The sequence below is a fragment of the Eptatretus burgeri genome, chromosome 12, assembly GCF_056783735.1.
Source record: "Eptatretus burgeri isolate ZD-2024b chromosome 12, Ebu_testis_v1, whole genome shotgun sequence".
Taxonomy (NCBI): Eukaryota; Metazoa; Chordata; class Myxini; order Myxiniformes; family Myxinidae; genus Eptatretus; species Eptatretus burgeri.
In genome coordinates, this window is record NC_140972.1 from 81,399,923 (window position 1) to 81,419,725 (window position 19,803).

Consider the following 19,803-nt stretch of genomic DNA (forward strand, 5'->3'; position numbering starts at 1 on the left):
CTGGATATCCTTTTGGGGGTCCTTGAGGTGCTGAATGAGGAGTCAGCCACTGGGATTACGGGTTTCCTGGGTCAAAACTAATATCCAGGCTTTCATGACATCTCGGATGATGCTATCTTGTCTGTCCCCATTTGTGGTGAGGATGTTGAGGTCACTGAGAGATTCACTTACCTTGGCAGTGATATTCATGTCTCTGCTGGCTGCGAGCCAGAGGTGAATAGACGTCTCGGTCGGGCCTGGGGAGTCATGGATTCACTGTATCATGGGGTGTGGCGCTGCAGTTACCTGTGCAGGAGGATGAAAGTCCGAGTTTTTAGGTCCTTGGTGTTTCCAGTCTTGCTCTATGGATGTGAGACTTGGACTCTGACCAGGGATCTGAGACAGAGACTTAATTGCTTTGGTACTAGGTCTCTTTGGAGAATCCTTGGCTATTGCTGGTCGGACTTTGTGTCCAACAAGCGGTTTCTGAGAGAGACTCAAATGAGATTTGTTACCTTATTGTCCGTATGCATCAGTTGTGTCTGTATGGACATGTGGCTCGTTCTCCTGCAGTTGATCCTGCTCACCGGATTCTCTCAGAAAGGGAGCCTCGTGAGTGGAGGAGGCCAATGGGCCAACCTCGTTCCTCGTGGTTGCAGCAGATTGATCAACATCTCAAGGAGATGGGGATGGGCCAGGCATCTGCCTGGAGGATGGCCAGACGGAGGCCCCTCGGGTACCGGTGGAAAGTAGACGCAGATATGCGCTCCTCTGGCGCATGCTCCCATACCTGAACTGACCTTCCAGCCACCTTCCATTGGGACAAGAGCATTTGTCCCATTTGGGGCTATTTATCATCTACAAGATACATATTGCTACCTTTTGTCAGTTTGATTCTTCCTTGTAATCATTTTGAACAGAGCTTGTCCTTTCAGTATAGGATGAAATGTAGTTCAAAATGTTTTCTTTTGCAAGCAAAACTTGAGAGTAGATTAAATGTCAAAAGGCATTTTTCTTTTAATTGCGTGGCGACATCGCGTTGTTATATAATTGCCTATTCCGTCCTGTGTCTTCTGTCACGTCTTCTGTCACACTTATGGCCGCGTACGTCCCTTTGATCTGAGGGCTATAAAGAGAAATCTGTCCAACGTCACAACTCTTCCCATCATGCATGCTAATTCACCGTGTCTACATTTAAATTTTATAACCGCAAAATTGTTTCATCATTCTTAACCTGGACTTTTACTGCCCCCAGCCGCGCGATATCGAAGCATTTGCTTCTTGTTTTCCCTTTTATGTTTCCACTGTAGGCAGATACAATTTCTGTTTAGATTTGTAAATGACAAATATCTTAGCATCATCACATTTTGTGCACAAGACTGCAAGTTATGATTCTCAGAAAAAAAAAAATGGCAAGAGAAATTTGTCTTACCTGAATCTGTCCATGAAATAGACGATGTAATCTGTCCATGAAATAGTGCTGTACATTACACGTACCATCTAATACTCAAGCATGCAAAGTAATCATATATATATATATATATATATATATATATATATATATATATATATATATATATATATATATATATATATATATATATATATATATATATATATGTATATACAGCAGAGCAACATACAACCTGGCTCTACCGTCCACCCACAGGCACCTTCACAGTGTGGAGGAATTCAGCCAGTTTGACCTTCTGGATGCTGTCACCGGTAGAAAGGTAGTTGAGGGTCATCGCACGAGCTCGTGTCTGGCCGACACATCCTGTGATTTTGGGCTACTGAAACGCTACACCTGTTCTTCCTCACAGGTTTGTAACACCTGGCGACTAATATCTGAGAATGCTCCTCAGATTTTCCGCAATGTTGGAATGTTTACTTTGGAGATTTCTAAGAATAAGTTTACTTTGTGTTGTGCATGCTATAATGAAAATTTTAATGGATATAAATGTGCCTTTTTTGCAGGGAATAAGCCCAGGATGCTACGACAGCTACAATGCTGATATGTACTGTCAGTGGATAGACATTACCGACATCTTCGCTGGGAAGTATATTTTGAGAGTACGTGTTTCAAAAGCCACATGCTTGCCGACACTTGTTTACTCACTCTGTGGCAGGACGTTTCCATTTGAGTGTTTCATTGGTAAAATTATTTTTACTCAAATGATGAAAGGAGTTAAACCTTGTGTGTTTTTTTTTTACTGTGGAAAGTTACAGCATTGCTTTAAGGAAGAAATAATTTTATTTGTTTTATGATTAATGTTTTCTGACATTAATTTGCCTGAAATGAAATGCTCTCTATATTGGTGGAAAGTTCCGAACACTGAAGAAAGGCCGATACATTAATGTTGGGGGAGGTTTGTGATGAAAATTATTATTTTCATCACATTGTGTGGTGCCACCAGGTGTGATATCCCATACACATATAGTGTGGTGCCACCAGGTGTGATATCCCATACACATATAGTGTGGTGCCACCAGGTGTGATATCCCATACACATATAGTGTGGTGCGACCATGTGTGATATCCCATACACATATAGTGTGGTGCCACCACGTGTGATATCCCATACACATATAGTGTGGTGCCACCAGGTGTAATATCCCATACACATATAGTGTGGTGCGACCAGGTGTGATATCCCTTACACATATAGTGTGGTGCCACCAGGTGTAATATCCCATACACATATTGTGTGGTGCGACCAGGTGTGATATCCCATACACATATTGTGTGGTGCGACCAGGTGTGATATCCCATACACATATAGTGTGGTGCGACCAGGAGTGATATCCCATCCACATATATTGTGGTGCCACCAGGTGTGATATCCCATACACATATTGTGTGGTGTGACCAGGTGTGATATCCCATCCACATATATTGTGGTGCCACCAGGTATGATATCCCGTACACATATAGTGTGGTGCGACCATGTGTGATATCCCATACACATATTGTGTGGTGCGACCAGGTGTGATATCCCACACACATATTGTGTGGTGCGACCAGGTGTGATATCCCATCCGCATACAGTGTGGTGCGACCAGGTGTGATATCCAATACACATTGTGTAGTGCGACCAGGTGTGATATCCCATACACATATAGTGTGGTGTGACCAGGTGTGATATCCCATACACATATTGTGTGGTGCGACCATGTGTGATATCCCATACATATATAGTGTGGTGCGACCATGTGTGATATCCCATACACATACAGTGTGGTGCGACCATGTGTGATATCCAATACACATTGTGTAGTGCGACCAGGTGTGATATCCCATACACATATTGTGTGGTGCGACAAGGTGTGATATCCCATACACATATAGTGTGGTGTGACCAGGTGTGATATCCCACACACATATAGTGTGGTGCGACCAGGTGTGATATCCCAGACACATATAGTGTGGGGCCACCAGGTGTGATATCCCATACACATATTGTGTGGTGCAACCATGTGTGATATCCCATACACATATTGTGTGTTGCGACCAGGTGTGATATCCCATACACATATAGTGTGGTGCGACCATGTGTGATATCCCATACACATATTGTGTGGTGCGACCAGGTGTGATATCCCATCCACATATATTGTGGTGCCACCAGGTATGATATCCCGTACACATATTGTGTGGTGCGACCAGGTGTGATATCCCATCCACATACAGTGCGGTGCGACCAGGTGTGATATCCCATACACATATTGTGTGGTGCGACAAGGTGTGATATCCCATACACATATAGTATGGTGTGACCAGGTGTGATATCCCATACACATATAGTGTGGTGTGACCAGGAGTGATATCCCATCCACATATAGTGTGGTGCGACCAGGTGTGATATCCCATACACAGATCGTGTGGTGCCACCAGGTGTGATATCCCATACACATATAGTGTGGTGCGACCATGTGTGATATCCCATACACATATTGTGTGGTGCGACCAGGTGTGATATCCCACACACATATTGTGTGGTGCGACCATGTGTGATATCCCATACACATATAGTGTGGTGCGACCAGGTGTGATATCCCATACACATATAGTGTGGTGCGACCATGTGTGATATCCCATAAACATATTGTGTGGTGCGACCAGGTGTGATATCCCATACACATATTGTGTAGTGCGACCAGGTGTGATATCCCATCCACATATAGTGTGGTGCCACCAGGTGTGTTTTCCCATCCACATATAGTGTGGTGCCACCTGGTGTGATATCCCATACACATATAGTGTGGTGTCACCAGGTGTGATATCCCATACACAAGTTCACCATGCTGACTGTTTTAGGTTGTATGATCACCCCTGTAATGTAGCTTTCCAGATGATGGGGCATTCCATCGGAGGTCCAATGGCTTCCAGGAGATTTGCACTTGATAAAACAGGTGAGTGAGGACCTAGCAGACATTTTTTTTTTTTTACAAGATCTAAGAGGCTCATAGTGGAGCTGACACTCACACACACACACACACACACACACACACACACACACACACACACACACACACACACACACACACACACACACACACACACACACACACACACACACACACACACACACACACACACACACACACACACACACACACACACACCTGTTAGATGATCACAAACACAGCCACTGAGTTTGGGGGAAGCGCTGTCACTTCCTGGGGAACTCTTTGTAGCAGTGACGCCACAACTCACAACAATAGCACTACCTGCAAAATATTGTAAAGCTCCGACGATATGGACCCATGAAAGACCGAGATTTGTCGAGGGTGTGTTCTACCCAAACCTTTGTGCTTTTTAACACCGATGGGGAGCTCATATCTGGGGCTTATCAATGTATAGGGTAAGTTTAAAATGACGATATTTACTCTTGATCATGTTTTGGAGGAAGGGGGGGGTGGGGTGGAGGGGAGGGGTGTCCTATCATCCATGGATATTTCCCGTATATCCTATATTCTCATGAGTCTGATTTGCATTCAGGAATAGAACAATTATGGTGAACCATTTTGAAATTGCCACTCTATCATCCAAATGCTGAAAATTATGTCAAGTGACTGACCTTGGAAATGGAAATGTGGGTTCATTTTACGATTAGTTCTGCAGCGACAATGTGAGAATTTCCAGGATTTAAGGACGTTTTCCATTTATCAAACAGTATCTACAGTAATCCATTCCAGATCAGTAGAAAGTGATGCAGCTACTGCATGCCTGTCAGTGGAACATGGTACTGGAAGATAGAGGGTGGAGTCTTCTGAAAAAAGAAAAAATTGGGTGGGGGGGGGGGTGTTCCAGAGCATCAGAGACGTTGTTTTTTAATGCAGGTGAGGAATATGACTGAGCCCAAGGCTTGGTGAATTTTAGCCTCCACTTTTAGAGGAAGTAGAAAGTTTGATTGATAACAACATGATGACTGCATGAGTCGAGGAAGTCAGAAATCTCAGAAAAACAAGACGGCCTTGTATGCCACAGGAACCAAACTTGGTAAGCACAGCAGAATGCTCGATACAGTATATTGAATGCTAAAGTTATGTGCAAAAATATTGTCTTGACCTCTTGTTTGATATTTAGTGGTTTTAACCATTGCTGAGAGATGAGCAGCAGCATGTCCCGAGTTGAGTGACAATGCCAGAATCCAAACTGATGGTCAGAGATCAGGCTATTTGAAAACAGGAAAGACCTGACATCAGTAGCATCGATTGTTTCCTTGCCTTTGCTTAATAAGTGAAAGTAAGCTTACTGATTTGTGGTTGATATGTTCTAATTTTGCATACCACTTGTGGACAGGAATGATGTTTGCTGATTTCCAGATAAACACGAGGTCAATAAAGGAGATTATTTGAAGCATATTTATTATACAGGCTGAAGCATGCAGATAGAGAAGAAGCAAGATCACTCGAGTAGGATTTGAGAACATGGCCAGTGTTGGCATCTGGTCCAAGCATGGAAGCAGGGTCGAGGTTGTGGAGAACTTTCGATATCTTCTCGGAAAGAGGGAGTAAGATTGGTACAGAGCTGAATTGGCTGTATACCTGAAATGTGGAGGTACTTAAACACTAATTTGGAACATTATAACTTTTCTCAGGGAGAGTCTCAAGTGTTGCTATTTGAATTGAGGGAGGGGATGGAGGTGAGATCTACACCAGAGACAGACTTGACAAGGTACCACTATGACTTTGAGGCTGGAGACTGGTTGGAACATTCAACCTTGAAATTTAATACGATATATTTTTACGTGGAAGGGGAGTGGGATCCATTGCTGTACTAAGACTGTACTAAGTGTAACATAGTCCGTGTGTTTCGAGTAGGTTAGACTGCAATGTAACAGGGACCTGTCAGAGTAAGTCGTTTTGTTACCCGTGACGCTGAGTAGGCAGCGTATGTAATTTATAGACAGGATAGTCAGAGTAATATTGTATGTGCAAACACCTCTTGTTTGTGTGCAGGTCCAGGTGAGGACTTCGTTCAAAAAGTGTGTCACGTGTGCAAAATAAAATCCATCACGACCCCTCTGGCCGGTGTGTGCCAGCTATGGCAGCACAGTGTGCTGTGGAGCCGGAAGTGGCAATATATTTATTTTGATTGGTGCCGCCTCATGGGCAGGATGACATGCAGGAGGACTCCACTCATGAGGAAAAGGAGGACACCGCGAGACCAGGAGGACGAGACGCGACTTCGGAGAGATAGTGGAGAACCCCACATGTAGGGAGGCAAGGAGGAGACAGGAGACCTCCACGTGCACAGAGTGCAGAGAAGACAAAAGGGAGTGACGAAGAAGGGCATGGAGAGAGGAAGGAGGGCAGACCAGGAGGACTCATGTGGAAAGTGTAAAGTTCTGATGTTAATGATGAAGAGGCAATGTTCAAAGAGAATGATCGGGTTTATTGCAGTACCAAAATCTTTGCACACCAAGCAAGGCAAAGCCCCAGAATGCACCGAGCCCTGGCACTTTCCCTCTTTACCAAACCACATGCCAGCACTTCCGGTCCAATGAACACAAAGTGAAAATAGCAAACGGATGCAATAGCATTACAGAAAGGACAGAGAGGGTCACGATACCTGGTTGAGGGACTGATTGTTGCTGGCTTGTTCCTCCTCAATGGCTGCTCTTTTCTCTGGCTTACTTCGTCGTTGGACTCACTTTGTCACTGGCTCTTGTCGTCTCACTCCTGGCTTTCAAATTGGGCTGCATCGAGTCCTGTATCGACACCATGCATCATGGCCTTCTATCCTGCACATCATAGACAAAGGAAAGTCCTCGCCTGCATTCTAATCTTCTTTATAAAAGTGTGTTCTGTTCTGCCAAGATTGGGTTAGGTTTTGCTCTTTATTTCTCATCATTGCATATCAGTTTATTTGTCCCCATTTCCCTCTTTGTGACTTTTGATTCACTTGGTTTGTTTTGACTGCTCGTCTCATCCAACCTTTGCTCCCATATTCATTACAAAAAACCCTTTAAAAGGTAAGATGTGTTTGAGCCATCTATTTCAAATGCGTGTGCCGTCAATTTTGGCTTATTTGGGTGACCTTGGGGAATGGTAAAGAATAAAAATCATACTGTGCATCCTGAAGCTCACCTGTATCAGGAGCAACAGTCACTCAACCCCCCCCCCCCCCCACAAACCCCATTAGACACTGATTTGTTTTTTTAATGCTGTGAACAAACTCACAGATGATGAAGGGAGTGGTCAAGTTTCATCAAAATCACGTGTAGTTTCGGAGAAGAGAGCAAATACTATTTTGAGGGGTCAAAACCCTCCCATAGACCCCTGTCATGAGCGCAGCTTTTGATGCAATCGATAAACTTTGGTACATCATGGGTGATGAAGGTTGTGGTCAAGTTTCATTGAAATCGTGTGTGTACTTTTGGAAAAGAGAGCAAATAGCTCTTTTGGGGGATCAAACCCCCCGCAGACCCCCCTGAGACCCTGATTTTTCTTTTTTATGCCATGAACAAACTTTGGCACATCATGGGTGATGAAGGTTGTGGTCAAATTTCATCCAAATAGTGTATGTAGTTTCAGAGAAGAGAGTATATACCTATTTGGGGAGGGGGGGGGGTCAAACCACCCCCCATAGACCCTTTTAATGAGTGCAGATTTTGATGATGTAAATATACCTTCATTAGGCATCAGATATGAAGTTTGTGGCCACGCTTCAGCAAAATTGTATATTTGTTTCAAGCGAAAATGAATGAAGTGTTGAAGGACTGACTGACTCACTGACTCACTCACTTACTCACCTATGGATACTGCTCAATCGCAAAAGCTCACCAGACTTAAGTCCAGGTGAGCTAATAATTAAATGCAGTAAGAGAGCGTTTGGGCATTTTCCGGGACAAAAGGTCACGACACTGACGCATACTGTGTTTGCCGGGGTGGATTAACGCACAGGCACGCAGGGCTGATGCCCAGGGCCCCAAGCTCAATGAGGGCCCCGGGGAAAAATACATTTGATGTTATAAAAATGTCTATACCAGATCCAACACTATAAATATTATGTTTCCAGTTAGGAGTTACGTTCGCGGGTTTCCGCTTTGTACTGTTCGCGGGGTTCTCTGCGCTCGAGCGCTGCGTGACCGTCGAGTCTCGTTGGAGGTTTGAAACCAGACAATACTTTATAATACATTGATTATACAACAACAATGACTGACCACACCGTGGTCACAACATGCCATAAAATCCGGTAATGGGCCGATCAGGAAACGTGCATTTAGAGCGCTATGAAAAGATGAACTCGACACCTCCCATCCATGTGAACATCCGCCACAGCTATATCAGAACGAGCTGATTCGTCACACAGTCACGGAATGTTTAACCCCAACATGGGGCCATTCAAAAATTACGTAACGCCTAGGTTTTTATTAATTTACATAAATGAATAAACAAAACAATCTCAAGTCTGTAGGCAAAACAACAACATTTTATAAACGCATGTTCCAATATTAAAATGGCTTGCAATGCAATCGGTCAGATGGCACTCTCTGTTAGAATTAACAGGCAGTTTAAAAAGCAATGGATTATTGGTAGTACTTAAGTGGGAGCTCAAAGAGAACTGTGAAGCAAGCAAGGAAGGCTAAAGGAGTTGCTTTGTTGAAAAAGATACCAACTATAAACCAATACTTCAAGGAGAAAGAGAAAGGAGAAATGAAGACAACGGTGACACAGTTTCGGGTTTGGCAGACATGGCTGCTGGCATTGTAGAACATGCAGCTTAAGGAACAGCTGGCTTAGCAAGCGATAGCAAGCTGATTGGTAATGCAACACCTCAAAATGGCATTTTTTCCAAGGGGGGGGAAAAGGCAATTAAACATGGGAATTCCTCCCAATTTTTTTGCAGTCAAGTCTAAAGCAACATAGGCTTAGTGAGTGCGAAAATAACACTTGAGTCCAACTTTTTGGGGCCTTTTTGGGCTCAATATTTAATGTGCCCAGGGACCCAAAAAATCTTACTCTACCTCTGCTGTTAGCGGAGCCTCAGACGTGACAATATGTTCTCTTACAAGGAATTTCAATGCAGGAGGAGACCATTATAGGCTCCACAAATACTGTTCTAGAATTGCAACTTATTGTTGTTTTGCCATGCTCTATCCTTTTAAATGCTGTGTCAAGCAAGAAAGCAGCACGTACCATTTTTTAAGTACTTGGTGGGACTTGGCTGGGTTCGAACTGCCAACCTCCCAGACTCAGAGCGGATGTTCGAACCATTTTGATAGGGAGTCTAGTTGTATGATTGTTTTCTGAAATGCCTCAGGATGGACACAAACACTTGTTGAAAGCCATATAGAGGGATCTAAAGTTAACATCAGTTGGGTTAGCTTTCCATATTGAGAATGCAAGCTGCTTGAGTGCAACCATATGACAGGATTCAGTGTAGCAGAGCTGAGTGGATGGAGAGGACAGCAGCTGCAGACAGAATGGGATAAACTGGTGCATAAAAGAGCGTAGGCTATTGAGAAAGTATTCCCAGGTGGAATCAATATCAGATGCTGTGAAGATGGCAGCCCAATCGTTTTGTTTTAGGACAGATTGCAGTCCTTGCCAGTTGGCTTGTGCAAACAGCCATATTCTGCGGCATCGATGGTACTCCCTTACAATAGCCCATTCAGCAAAATTATGTTTTGAGAATTTATCGATATGTAGAAGTTAAAAGCATTGCCTGCAATGAGCTTCACTTTTCACCTACTTCAGTCAACTGCTCACTCTAAACACCTGGCAATACGCCATATCAACGGCCATTACACTCCGCTTACTCTTTGCTGCAATATTCGGAATGATCATATAACAGTTTCATTTTTTTCCTCCCAATCAGACCCATTTGTTGGACATGTTTGCATCTTTGAGTAATCTATTTGTGCTGTTGCTATAATTTTCTTATTCTATATTCACAAATTATTTTACGTTTTTAATTTAATTAACCCCCCCAAAATGATGACAAATGTTAAAAGACAATATTGCTCCTTAAATTTGCCTCCCCCCAATCTCACCTCATCTGAAAAATCAACCCACCAAATTCATTTTTTTTTAAAGGGTGGCATTTCACTCAAAATGGCTGACTGATGGCCATCTTTTGCATTACAAAAAAAGGAATTAATACCATATTCAACAATTCTCCAAATTCCTTAATCATGCCATCAAGTCATTTTTAAATCTGCCACCAAAGGTGGACGAGGAATATGTTTTTACCCGTGTTTGTCTGTCTGTTTGTGTGGTTTGTTTGGCTGTGAGCAGGATATCTCAAAAGGTTATGAACGGATTCAGACAAAAACTTCGTGGACAGGTTGGATGTGTGACGAGGACAAATTTATTCGATTTTGGTGAAGATCCAAATCCTGATCCGGATATGAGGATTTTTTTTGACGTTTTAAATGATTCTTCACCATTGAGATTTTGAGCAAAAAATAATATATAGCATGATATTTCAAGACGTTTTGGATGTATTCGGATTAAACTTGGTGAAGATGTTGGGTGTGTTACAAGGATTAATTGATTAGATTTTGTGAAGGATCCAGATACTAAAATTATTAAAGTGATTCTTCACAATTGAAAGATAGGGCCAAAACGATATACCAACACGATATTTGAATAAGTTGTGGATGGGATATGACAAAACTTGGTGGATGAGTTGTGCAGGTGATAAGAACAAGCTTATTCGATTTTGGTTCAGTTTCAGATGCAGATCCAGCCTATCAGTGGGATATAAAATGCAAACTGTTCAGCCTGGTGGAGGCACGGTGTGCGCTTCACCGAGTCGTTATGGTTGATAAATCCAGTGTGCAACATTGTTAATGCCATAGACAGCATACCAATATAACAGAGGATTACGCTCACTGGTGTTAATATATCCATGATAGCAACATTTTATGACTGAAAAATGGGCGAATGAATGAAATATTGGGAGATCAATTGTCTATCCTCGGCATACAGAACTGATGGGAAATGGGAGGTCTGGACCGAGGTGGTGGTGGTGTTGTGTGTGTGTGTGTGTGTTTTTTTGGAGGGAAGGAGGAGATTGGGGGGGTGGATTCAAGGCGAAGCTTTGTTTTAACTTGAGAGCAGATGCTTATTGTCACACAACCAAATTCACTGCACAGGTGCAATATTGAAGCTGAATAATTGTTCCATCATATGCTATCATGACAGATAGCATAGCCTGCCCACACTGGCTGGAAGCACATGTCTCTGGGGTGATGGTACAGATAAAGTGGAAAAAGCTTTTTCTTCCTGATGTTTTTTTTCCCCCTGATTTGGACAAATTCTCCTGAAAATGTATAAATGTATTTACGAGCACAGCGAATAGTTTAATACACTGTACTCAAAAACCTTGTTCAGCCGGACAATTCAAGGGAGCAGTTGTTTGTTTAGTTGATAATAATCTGTATATTTGTAAAAAAAAAAAAAAATTTGAAAAAACATTTTTAGACACCCAAAATACTGTATGTTCCATAAAAGAATAAAACTTCACAAAATAGCTATTAAAAAACTGAAATTCATATTGTAAGTGCATACTGCATCCGACAATGAAAAGCAACATAAATAACTAAAAGTAAAGGTGGATGACATTATGAGTAATGGAATTCCAAGAAGATAATAAAGAATTCAAAGGCAAGATGTGGAAGGCTGGGTTGCAGCTGGTTTTTTGATTAGCACCAGGAAGTCGTTGACTTTTCTCTCGGCCTGATTTTAGCTCGAACACTGTTCCGATATGAGATAATTTCCGATGGCTTGCATGTATACTGAACAAAAATATAAACGCACCAACCTAAATATCTAAGTCAAGATTGCCATTATGGGAAAATGGTCAAACCGATGATATGTTTGAGCAATGGTTCCTTTGTTTTGCTCAAGACAGATGTTCCCATTGAAATTGACCACTCTGAGTGTGTGGACTCACACGTTGAGTAATCCTTCCCATGAGCACCATGGGGCTTGACAGAGTGATGGTCAGTGAGCGTGACCAGGACACAAACACTCCCTATAGCTTGCCCTATAAAAGGCCTCCCCAAAATGTGGACTGGTGCCAAATGTCAACATGCCACAGATGTTACAAATCTTGAGGGAGCGCGCCATTGGCATGCTGAATGCTGGGACGTCAGTACGGGCCGTTGCAGCACACTTCAATGTCCACCACTCCACCATTAGCCGCCTGAGAACGCGCCTCAGAGAGACTGGAAGCACCGTGAACCGCCCACATGCCCGGCGACCACGTGTGACCACCGCCGGTCAGGATCGTCACATGAGGCTGCAACATCTCCGGGATCGACTCCGACCGGCCACGAGGACTGCCGATGAGACTGTCGGGCTGCATACCAGGCGCATTTCAGCCCAGACCGTGCGTAACCGCTTGAGGGAGGCCAACCTCCGAGCCCGCCGACCACACCGGGGACTCGACCTCACTGCAGTCCGGCATCAGACCCGACTGAACTGGGCCAATGTTCACTTGCGCTGGACCCTCGCACGATGGAGGAGAGTGCTGTTCACCGATGAGTCGCGGTTCCAGCTGTATCGGGCTGATGGCGGACTCCGCGTCTGGCGTCGGGCTGGGGAGCGCTACACTGACGCCATTGTCCTTCGTCGGGTGTCACACGGTGGTGCCAGTGTTATGGTGTGGGCAGGCATATGCCATGGAGAGCGCACTCGGCTTCATTTCATTGAAGGCAACTTGAACGGGCAGCGGTACAGGGACGAGATACTCAGACCCATCGTCGTGCCGTTTGTGCGTCTTCACCATGTGACGTTTCAGCACGACAATGCTCGCCCCCATGTTGCCAGGATCTGCATGGACTTCCTCGGTGAGGAGGACATTGATGTCCTCGACTGGCCTCCATATTCTCCTGACATGTCGCCCTTCGAGCACCTTTGGGACGTTCTTGATCGACACGTACGACAACGTTACGCAGTCCCAGAGAACGTCCGCCAGCTCCGTGTGGCTCTCCAGGAGGAATGGGAAAACATCCCTCAGGCCACCATCGATAATCTGGTGATGTCCATGCGCCGGAGATGCACCGCTCTGCGCGACGCCAACGGTGGACACACCCGCTACTGACTGTGTGAACTCTGACAGTGACACCTCGGTTGTGTCGGCTGTTGTAGCGCAAAGACTGTCGCCAGAATTCTCAAGGAACTCTTTGAAATTTAATGCTCAATTGTCATGGATTCTATAAACAAATTGTTGTGAAGATTTAGTATTAATGAGTTCGAGGTAAAATAGTAGCAATCGCTTGGTGCGTTTATATTTTTGTTCAGTATACATTGTTTACTTTATTTTAATCTTTGTCTGGTTTACAGTGATATTCATGTGTAAATATATATACAGTTCACATGTATACATATATATATATATATATATATATATACATACATATACATATATATATACACACACACTAGCGTGGATTGGCTTGCAATGCTAGCCTCACCACACGTCGCTGCATCGGGACAAACACTGCCACGTAACCGCCACATTAACAACACCTCACCACCATGTTATGAAGAACACCTTACCGCCACATAATTCAAAACAATTCCTGCTGTGCAATTCAAAACATCTCACCACACGTCGTGATAGAGACCGGCTTATTTTAACTGAGGATAAGTTTGTGAGTTGCCGTGTTGTCATGATTTCACCAAGCAGCATTAAAACATTTATTTTGAAAATTTAATTGTAATATTCGTAATTAATTACATTTTCATAAGTAATAATTTTTTTCCGTTTGTATACCTTGTCGAGGCTCGTATGAGAGCGAAAAAGTTGAAGATTTATGTAAAAAAATAAAAAAAAATTTCAAAGTTTCAAAAAAAAATTTCTAAAAATTTCCGAGGACAGACACACAGGAGAGGTAAGTGCAACCTGGAAGTTTGGTACGTTTTCACAATAGTTTGAGGGAGTAGTTCAATGATAAAACAGGACAGGACAGACATGCTGCACATACATACATATGTATAATATGTTAGTGTGGATTGGCTTGCTGCACTCACCTCATCACACGTCACGACAATGGGACAAACAATTCGACGTTCTTAAAAACATCTCACCACAACGTTATTAAAAACACCTCACCGCAACGTTATTAAAAACACCTCATCGCAACGTTATTAAAAACACCTCACCGCAACGTTATTAAAAACACCTCATCGCAACGTTATTAAAAACACCTCACCGCAACGTTATTAAAAACACCTCACCGCAACGTTATTCAAAACACCTCACCACAACGTTATTAAAAACACCTCACCACAACGTTATTAAAAACACCTCATCGCAACCTTATTAAAAACACCTCACCGCAACGTTATTAAAAACACCTCACCACAACGTTATTAAAAACACCTCACCACAACGTTATTACAAACACCTCACCACAACGTTATTAAAAACACCTCACTGCCACATTACAAAAACACCTCACCACAACGTTATTAAAAACACCTCACCACAATGTTATTAAAAACACCTCACCACAATGTTATTAAAAACACCTCACCACAACGTTATTAAAAACACCTCACTGCCATATTATTAAAAATACCTCACCACAATGTTATTAAAAACACCTCACTGGCACATTATAAAAACACCTCACCACAACATTATTAAAAACACCTCACTGCCATATTATTAAAAATACCTCACCACAACGTTATTAAAAACACCTCACCACAACATTATTAAAAACACCTCACCACAACGTTATTAAAAATACCTCACTGCCACATTATAAAAACACCTCACCACAATGTTATTAAAAACACCTCACCACAACGTTATTAAAAACACCTCACCACAACATGGTATAAAACCTTATTAAAAACACCTCACCACAACCTTATTAAAAACAATTCGACGTTCTTAAAAACATCTCACCACAACGTTATTAAAAACACCTCACCACAACGTTATTAAAAACACCTCACCACAATGTTAATAAAAACACCTCACCACAACGTTATTAAAAACACCTCACCACAATGTTATTAAAAACACCTCACCACAACGTTATTAAAAACACCTCACTTCCACATTATAAAAACACCTCACCACAACATTATTAAAAACTCCTCACCACAACATAATTAAAAACACCTCACTGCCACATTATTAAAAACACCTCACCGCAACGTTATTAAAAACACCTCACCACAACGTTATTAAAAACACCTCACCACAACGTTATTACAAACACCTCACCACAACGTTATTAAAAACACCTCACTGCCACATTACAAAAACACCTCACCACAACGTTATTAAAAACACCTCACCACAATGTTATTAAAAACACCTCACCACAATGTTATTAAAAACACCTCACCACAACGTTATTAAAAACACCTCACTGCCATATTATTAAAAATACCTCACCACAATGTTATTAAAAACACCTCACTGGCACATTATAAAAACACCTCACCACAACATTATTAAAAACACCTCACTGCCATATTATTAAAAATACCTCACCACAACGTTATTAAAAACACCTCACCACAACATTATTAAAAACACCTCACCACAACGTTATTAAAAATACCTCACTGCCACATTATAAAAACACCTCACCACAATGTTATTAAAAACACCTCACCACAACGTTATTAAAAACACCTCACCACAACATGGTATAAAACCTTATTAAAAACACCTCACCACAACCTTATTAAAAACAATTCGACGTTCTTAAAAACATCTCACCACAACGTTATTAAAAACACCTCACCACAACGTTATTAAAAACACCTCACAACAACATTATTAAAAACACCTCACCACAACGTTATTAAAAATACCTCACTGCCACTTAAGAAAACACCTCACCACAACGTTATTAAAAAAACCTCACCACAATGTTATTAAAAACACCTCACTTCCACATTATAAAAACACCTCACCACAACGTTATTAAAAACACCTCACCACAATGTTATTAAAACACCTCACCACCACGTTATTAAAAACCTCACTTTCACATTATTAAAAACACCTCACTACATTATTAAAAACACCTAACCACCACGTTATTAAAAACAACTCACTACCACGTTATTAAAAACACCTCACCACAATGTTATTAAAAACACCTCACTACCACGTTATTAAAAACACCTCACTACCACATTATTAAAAACACCTCACCACAATGTTATTAAAAACACCTCACCACAATGTTATTAAAAACACCTCACCACAATGTTATTAAAAACACCTCACCACAATGTTATTAAAAACACCTCACTACCACGTTATTAAAAACAACTCACTACCATGTTAATAAAAACACCCCACCGCTACGTTATTAAAAACAACTCACTACCACGTTATTTAAAACACCTCACCACCACATTGTGAAAAACACCTCACCACCACGTTCTTATCAACACCACACTGTCATATTATTAAAAACACCTCACCGCCACATTATAAAAAGCACCTCACCACCCCTAACCGCCACATTATTAAAAACACCACCGCCACCTAATTCAAAATAGCTCCTGCTGTACAATACAAAACACCTCACCACACATCACTATAGAGACAGGCTTGTTTTAACTGAGGATAAATACGCCAGTGGCCATGTTGTCATGATTTACAGCAAATATAATTCAAACATTTATTTTGCAAATTAATTTGTAATATTTGTGATATTATTATTAGAAGCAATTGAGGTTGAAGATTCAAGTAAAAAAAAAATTTCATCAAATTTTTTTGTTTTCAAAACAAACAAAAAAAATGCCCATAGGACATACACACAGGAGAGGTAAGTGTAGCAAAGGAGTTTGGAACAATTTGACAAAAGTTTGAAAGAGTAGTTCAGTGACAAAACAGGACAGACACTGCATAAATTATATATATATATATATATATATATATATATATATATATATATATATATATATATATATATATATATATTGCTGAGGTTCTGAAAGCCGCATGCCTCTAAGGCAATGGCACCCAACATACAGTGATCCCCAGATAGTTATTTCATTCATATACATGCAGTTCGACCTTTCCCTCGTGTCTAATGGGTAAACGGGATGAAGTGCGTTGTGTGGGTCTCATAGTAAGGTCTGATTATATCTCTTTCTTCCTGTCCGCCATCAGCGAGGCCACCGCGCATGGTACGTATGAATGTCCTCGCGGAGACCAAAAGAAGCATCAACCACATGATGGATAAACCCTCCGCTACAAGAATACTGTGTCTGGGGGAATAGTAGAACCATACATTAAATCCCAACGCTGTACAGGATGCATGTGGGATGCTCTTTTTAATCCAAATCTGCATCTAATAATTATATCCAATCCCTTCCTGCAATCCATGACACAGACCGGGGCTGGCACCATGCTCAGGCAGCCATCTGTGAAGATCATCACTGTGATAGATAACCGCATGCACAATGGCGGACCTGCGCGCAGCCCCGTGATAATTACCATCACACTGTACGGGACACGCATGGTGCACATCTTTGTTCGGGTCTGCGCGTTGGTTCACAACGGTGTCATACCATCAATCTTCGCTCGCCACTGCGGCCACCAATGTCTCCCACGGACGGCAGAGATCCTCTCACTCCTCCGCCTTGATGCAGCCACCACCAAGTAGAGGCATGCTGTATGGTCCGGATCGCTCGGGCCGCATGGCGTACGGACGACGCAAGCACATTGATCAGCGCCAACCGCAGAATGCCAGGGGTGCCTGAGTGGGCATGCAGGGTCGACGCGGCCCTCGGGCAGTTGCTGGAGCACGGCCCAGGAGTTCGGTGTGGGGCAGTTCATGTGGCGGTGTTCGGAGCAAAACAATTCCACAGCTCGGCGATGTCTCACCGGATGTAAAATAAGGCCGCGTCCGGCCGTGGCGGCCGGGTCGCATGGTGGCCGGGATCCAATGGGAGCACCCAATTTGTGTGACGACACATCGTTTCGGGTCGTCGCTCCCACCCAGACCTATAAAGGATAGATCGTGAGGCCATCCGTCATCCTCTTTGTCTGGCCTTGGATCGGTCTCTGCATGAACCTGCTGCTCCACCAGTCCTGTCTGCCACTCCACCCACTCGCTCTCGATCTCCGCCTTCCTATCTCTGGAATCCCTACATTCGCCGTCTGGATCCGCCTACTCCATATGCCTGTCTCTCGACCTTTGATTTCGCATGCTGGCTCCACCTAACGCCCTCCCTCATGCCTGACGACCTCGCTCATTCTCTGGATCGGTGCACGCGCTGCGCCAGCACCGAAGCCAAGCACGAGATGACGCGCCAACTTTCAAGGAGGGATCGCTCAACGGAGCATCCCCCCAAAAACGTACTGGGTAGCACGGTCGGTCAGCCATGCAAGATATTATGAGACTGTGAGCCTCATCTCCTCTCCTTTCTTCTAATTAATTCCTCTTTATCGGTGTGTGTGTGTGTGTGTGTGTGTGTGTGTGTGTGTGTGTGTGTGTGTGTGTGTGTGTGTGTGTGTGTGTAATGGCGCCAGTCCTAGCTTTAAGTTAAGATTGTAGAAGTTATATCGGTTTAAGTCTGCTCTGTATCTGCTTTGTAAGTTGCGAGCCTTGCTGTCACACCTCACAAATTCCTTACTATCTCTGCTTACACACAGCAAAAAATATTTTCATTGTGCCACATGCTTTTCCTCGCCTACCTGTTAATAAATTATTGTGTAGAAATGTTCCCAGCTCGTTTTTGTCATTTATTTCATTGATCCAGCACGGTCTGTATCCCAGCCTAGCCGGGACTTTATTCCCAACGATCCGTTTTTCTAGCTGGTACGTCCTTGGCAGTGTCGCTCGGCTGCATCTGACCCAGTAAGGTGACCTGGTTCGGACAAGGCGTACTAAGGGCGTGTTGCCCGGAAATTAGGTCACGTGATTAATTAAGTAACCGGTTAAACCTTGGACGGAGGACCCTAGGTCACGTGGATGAGTTATTGGCGTTCACGGTTGGTTCGCGAACCACCGCATCACAGAGTTATCTGTTTGCGATGGCCTGCGATTCCGGGAAGTCTGGTGGGAACCTTAGATAGCTTACCCCTCTCGTGGTCTTTTCACCCTGATCCCTGGCAATATATATATATATATATATATATATATATATATATATATATATATATATATATATATATATATGTATATATACATACACGTCAACCACCGCTTCATCGCGGTTCACCTATCGCTCCCCCGGTTCATCGCGGTTTTTCCCTTGGAACGTAACTAATTTTTTTCTGCAGATTCCCCCGGTACATCACGGTAATAATGTATAATATATAAATTATTTAAGCAATAAATTATAACGTGTGGTGCTCGACCAGTCACA

At 42.8% G+C, this 19,803-nt stretch overlaps 1 protein-coding gene across 1 annotated transcript in view; it reads left to right on the top strand.

Moving 5' to 3' along the window:
* The window catches only part of LOC147015992 (lysyl oxidase homolog 1-like), a 48,994-nt gene that overhangs the window by 22,487 nt on the left and 6,704 nt on the right, over positions 1-19,803 (top strand). Inside the window, exons 4-5 of the mRNA XM_085848686.1 lie at positions 1,649-1,802; positions 1,957-2,052. Of these exons, the coding sequence (XP_085704812.1) occupies positions 1,649-1,802; positions 1,957-2,052 (250 nt within the window). The remainder of the gene's footprint in view (positions 1-1,648; positions 1,803-1,956; positions 2,053-19,803) is intronic.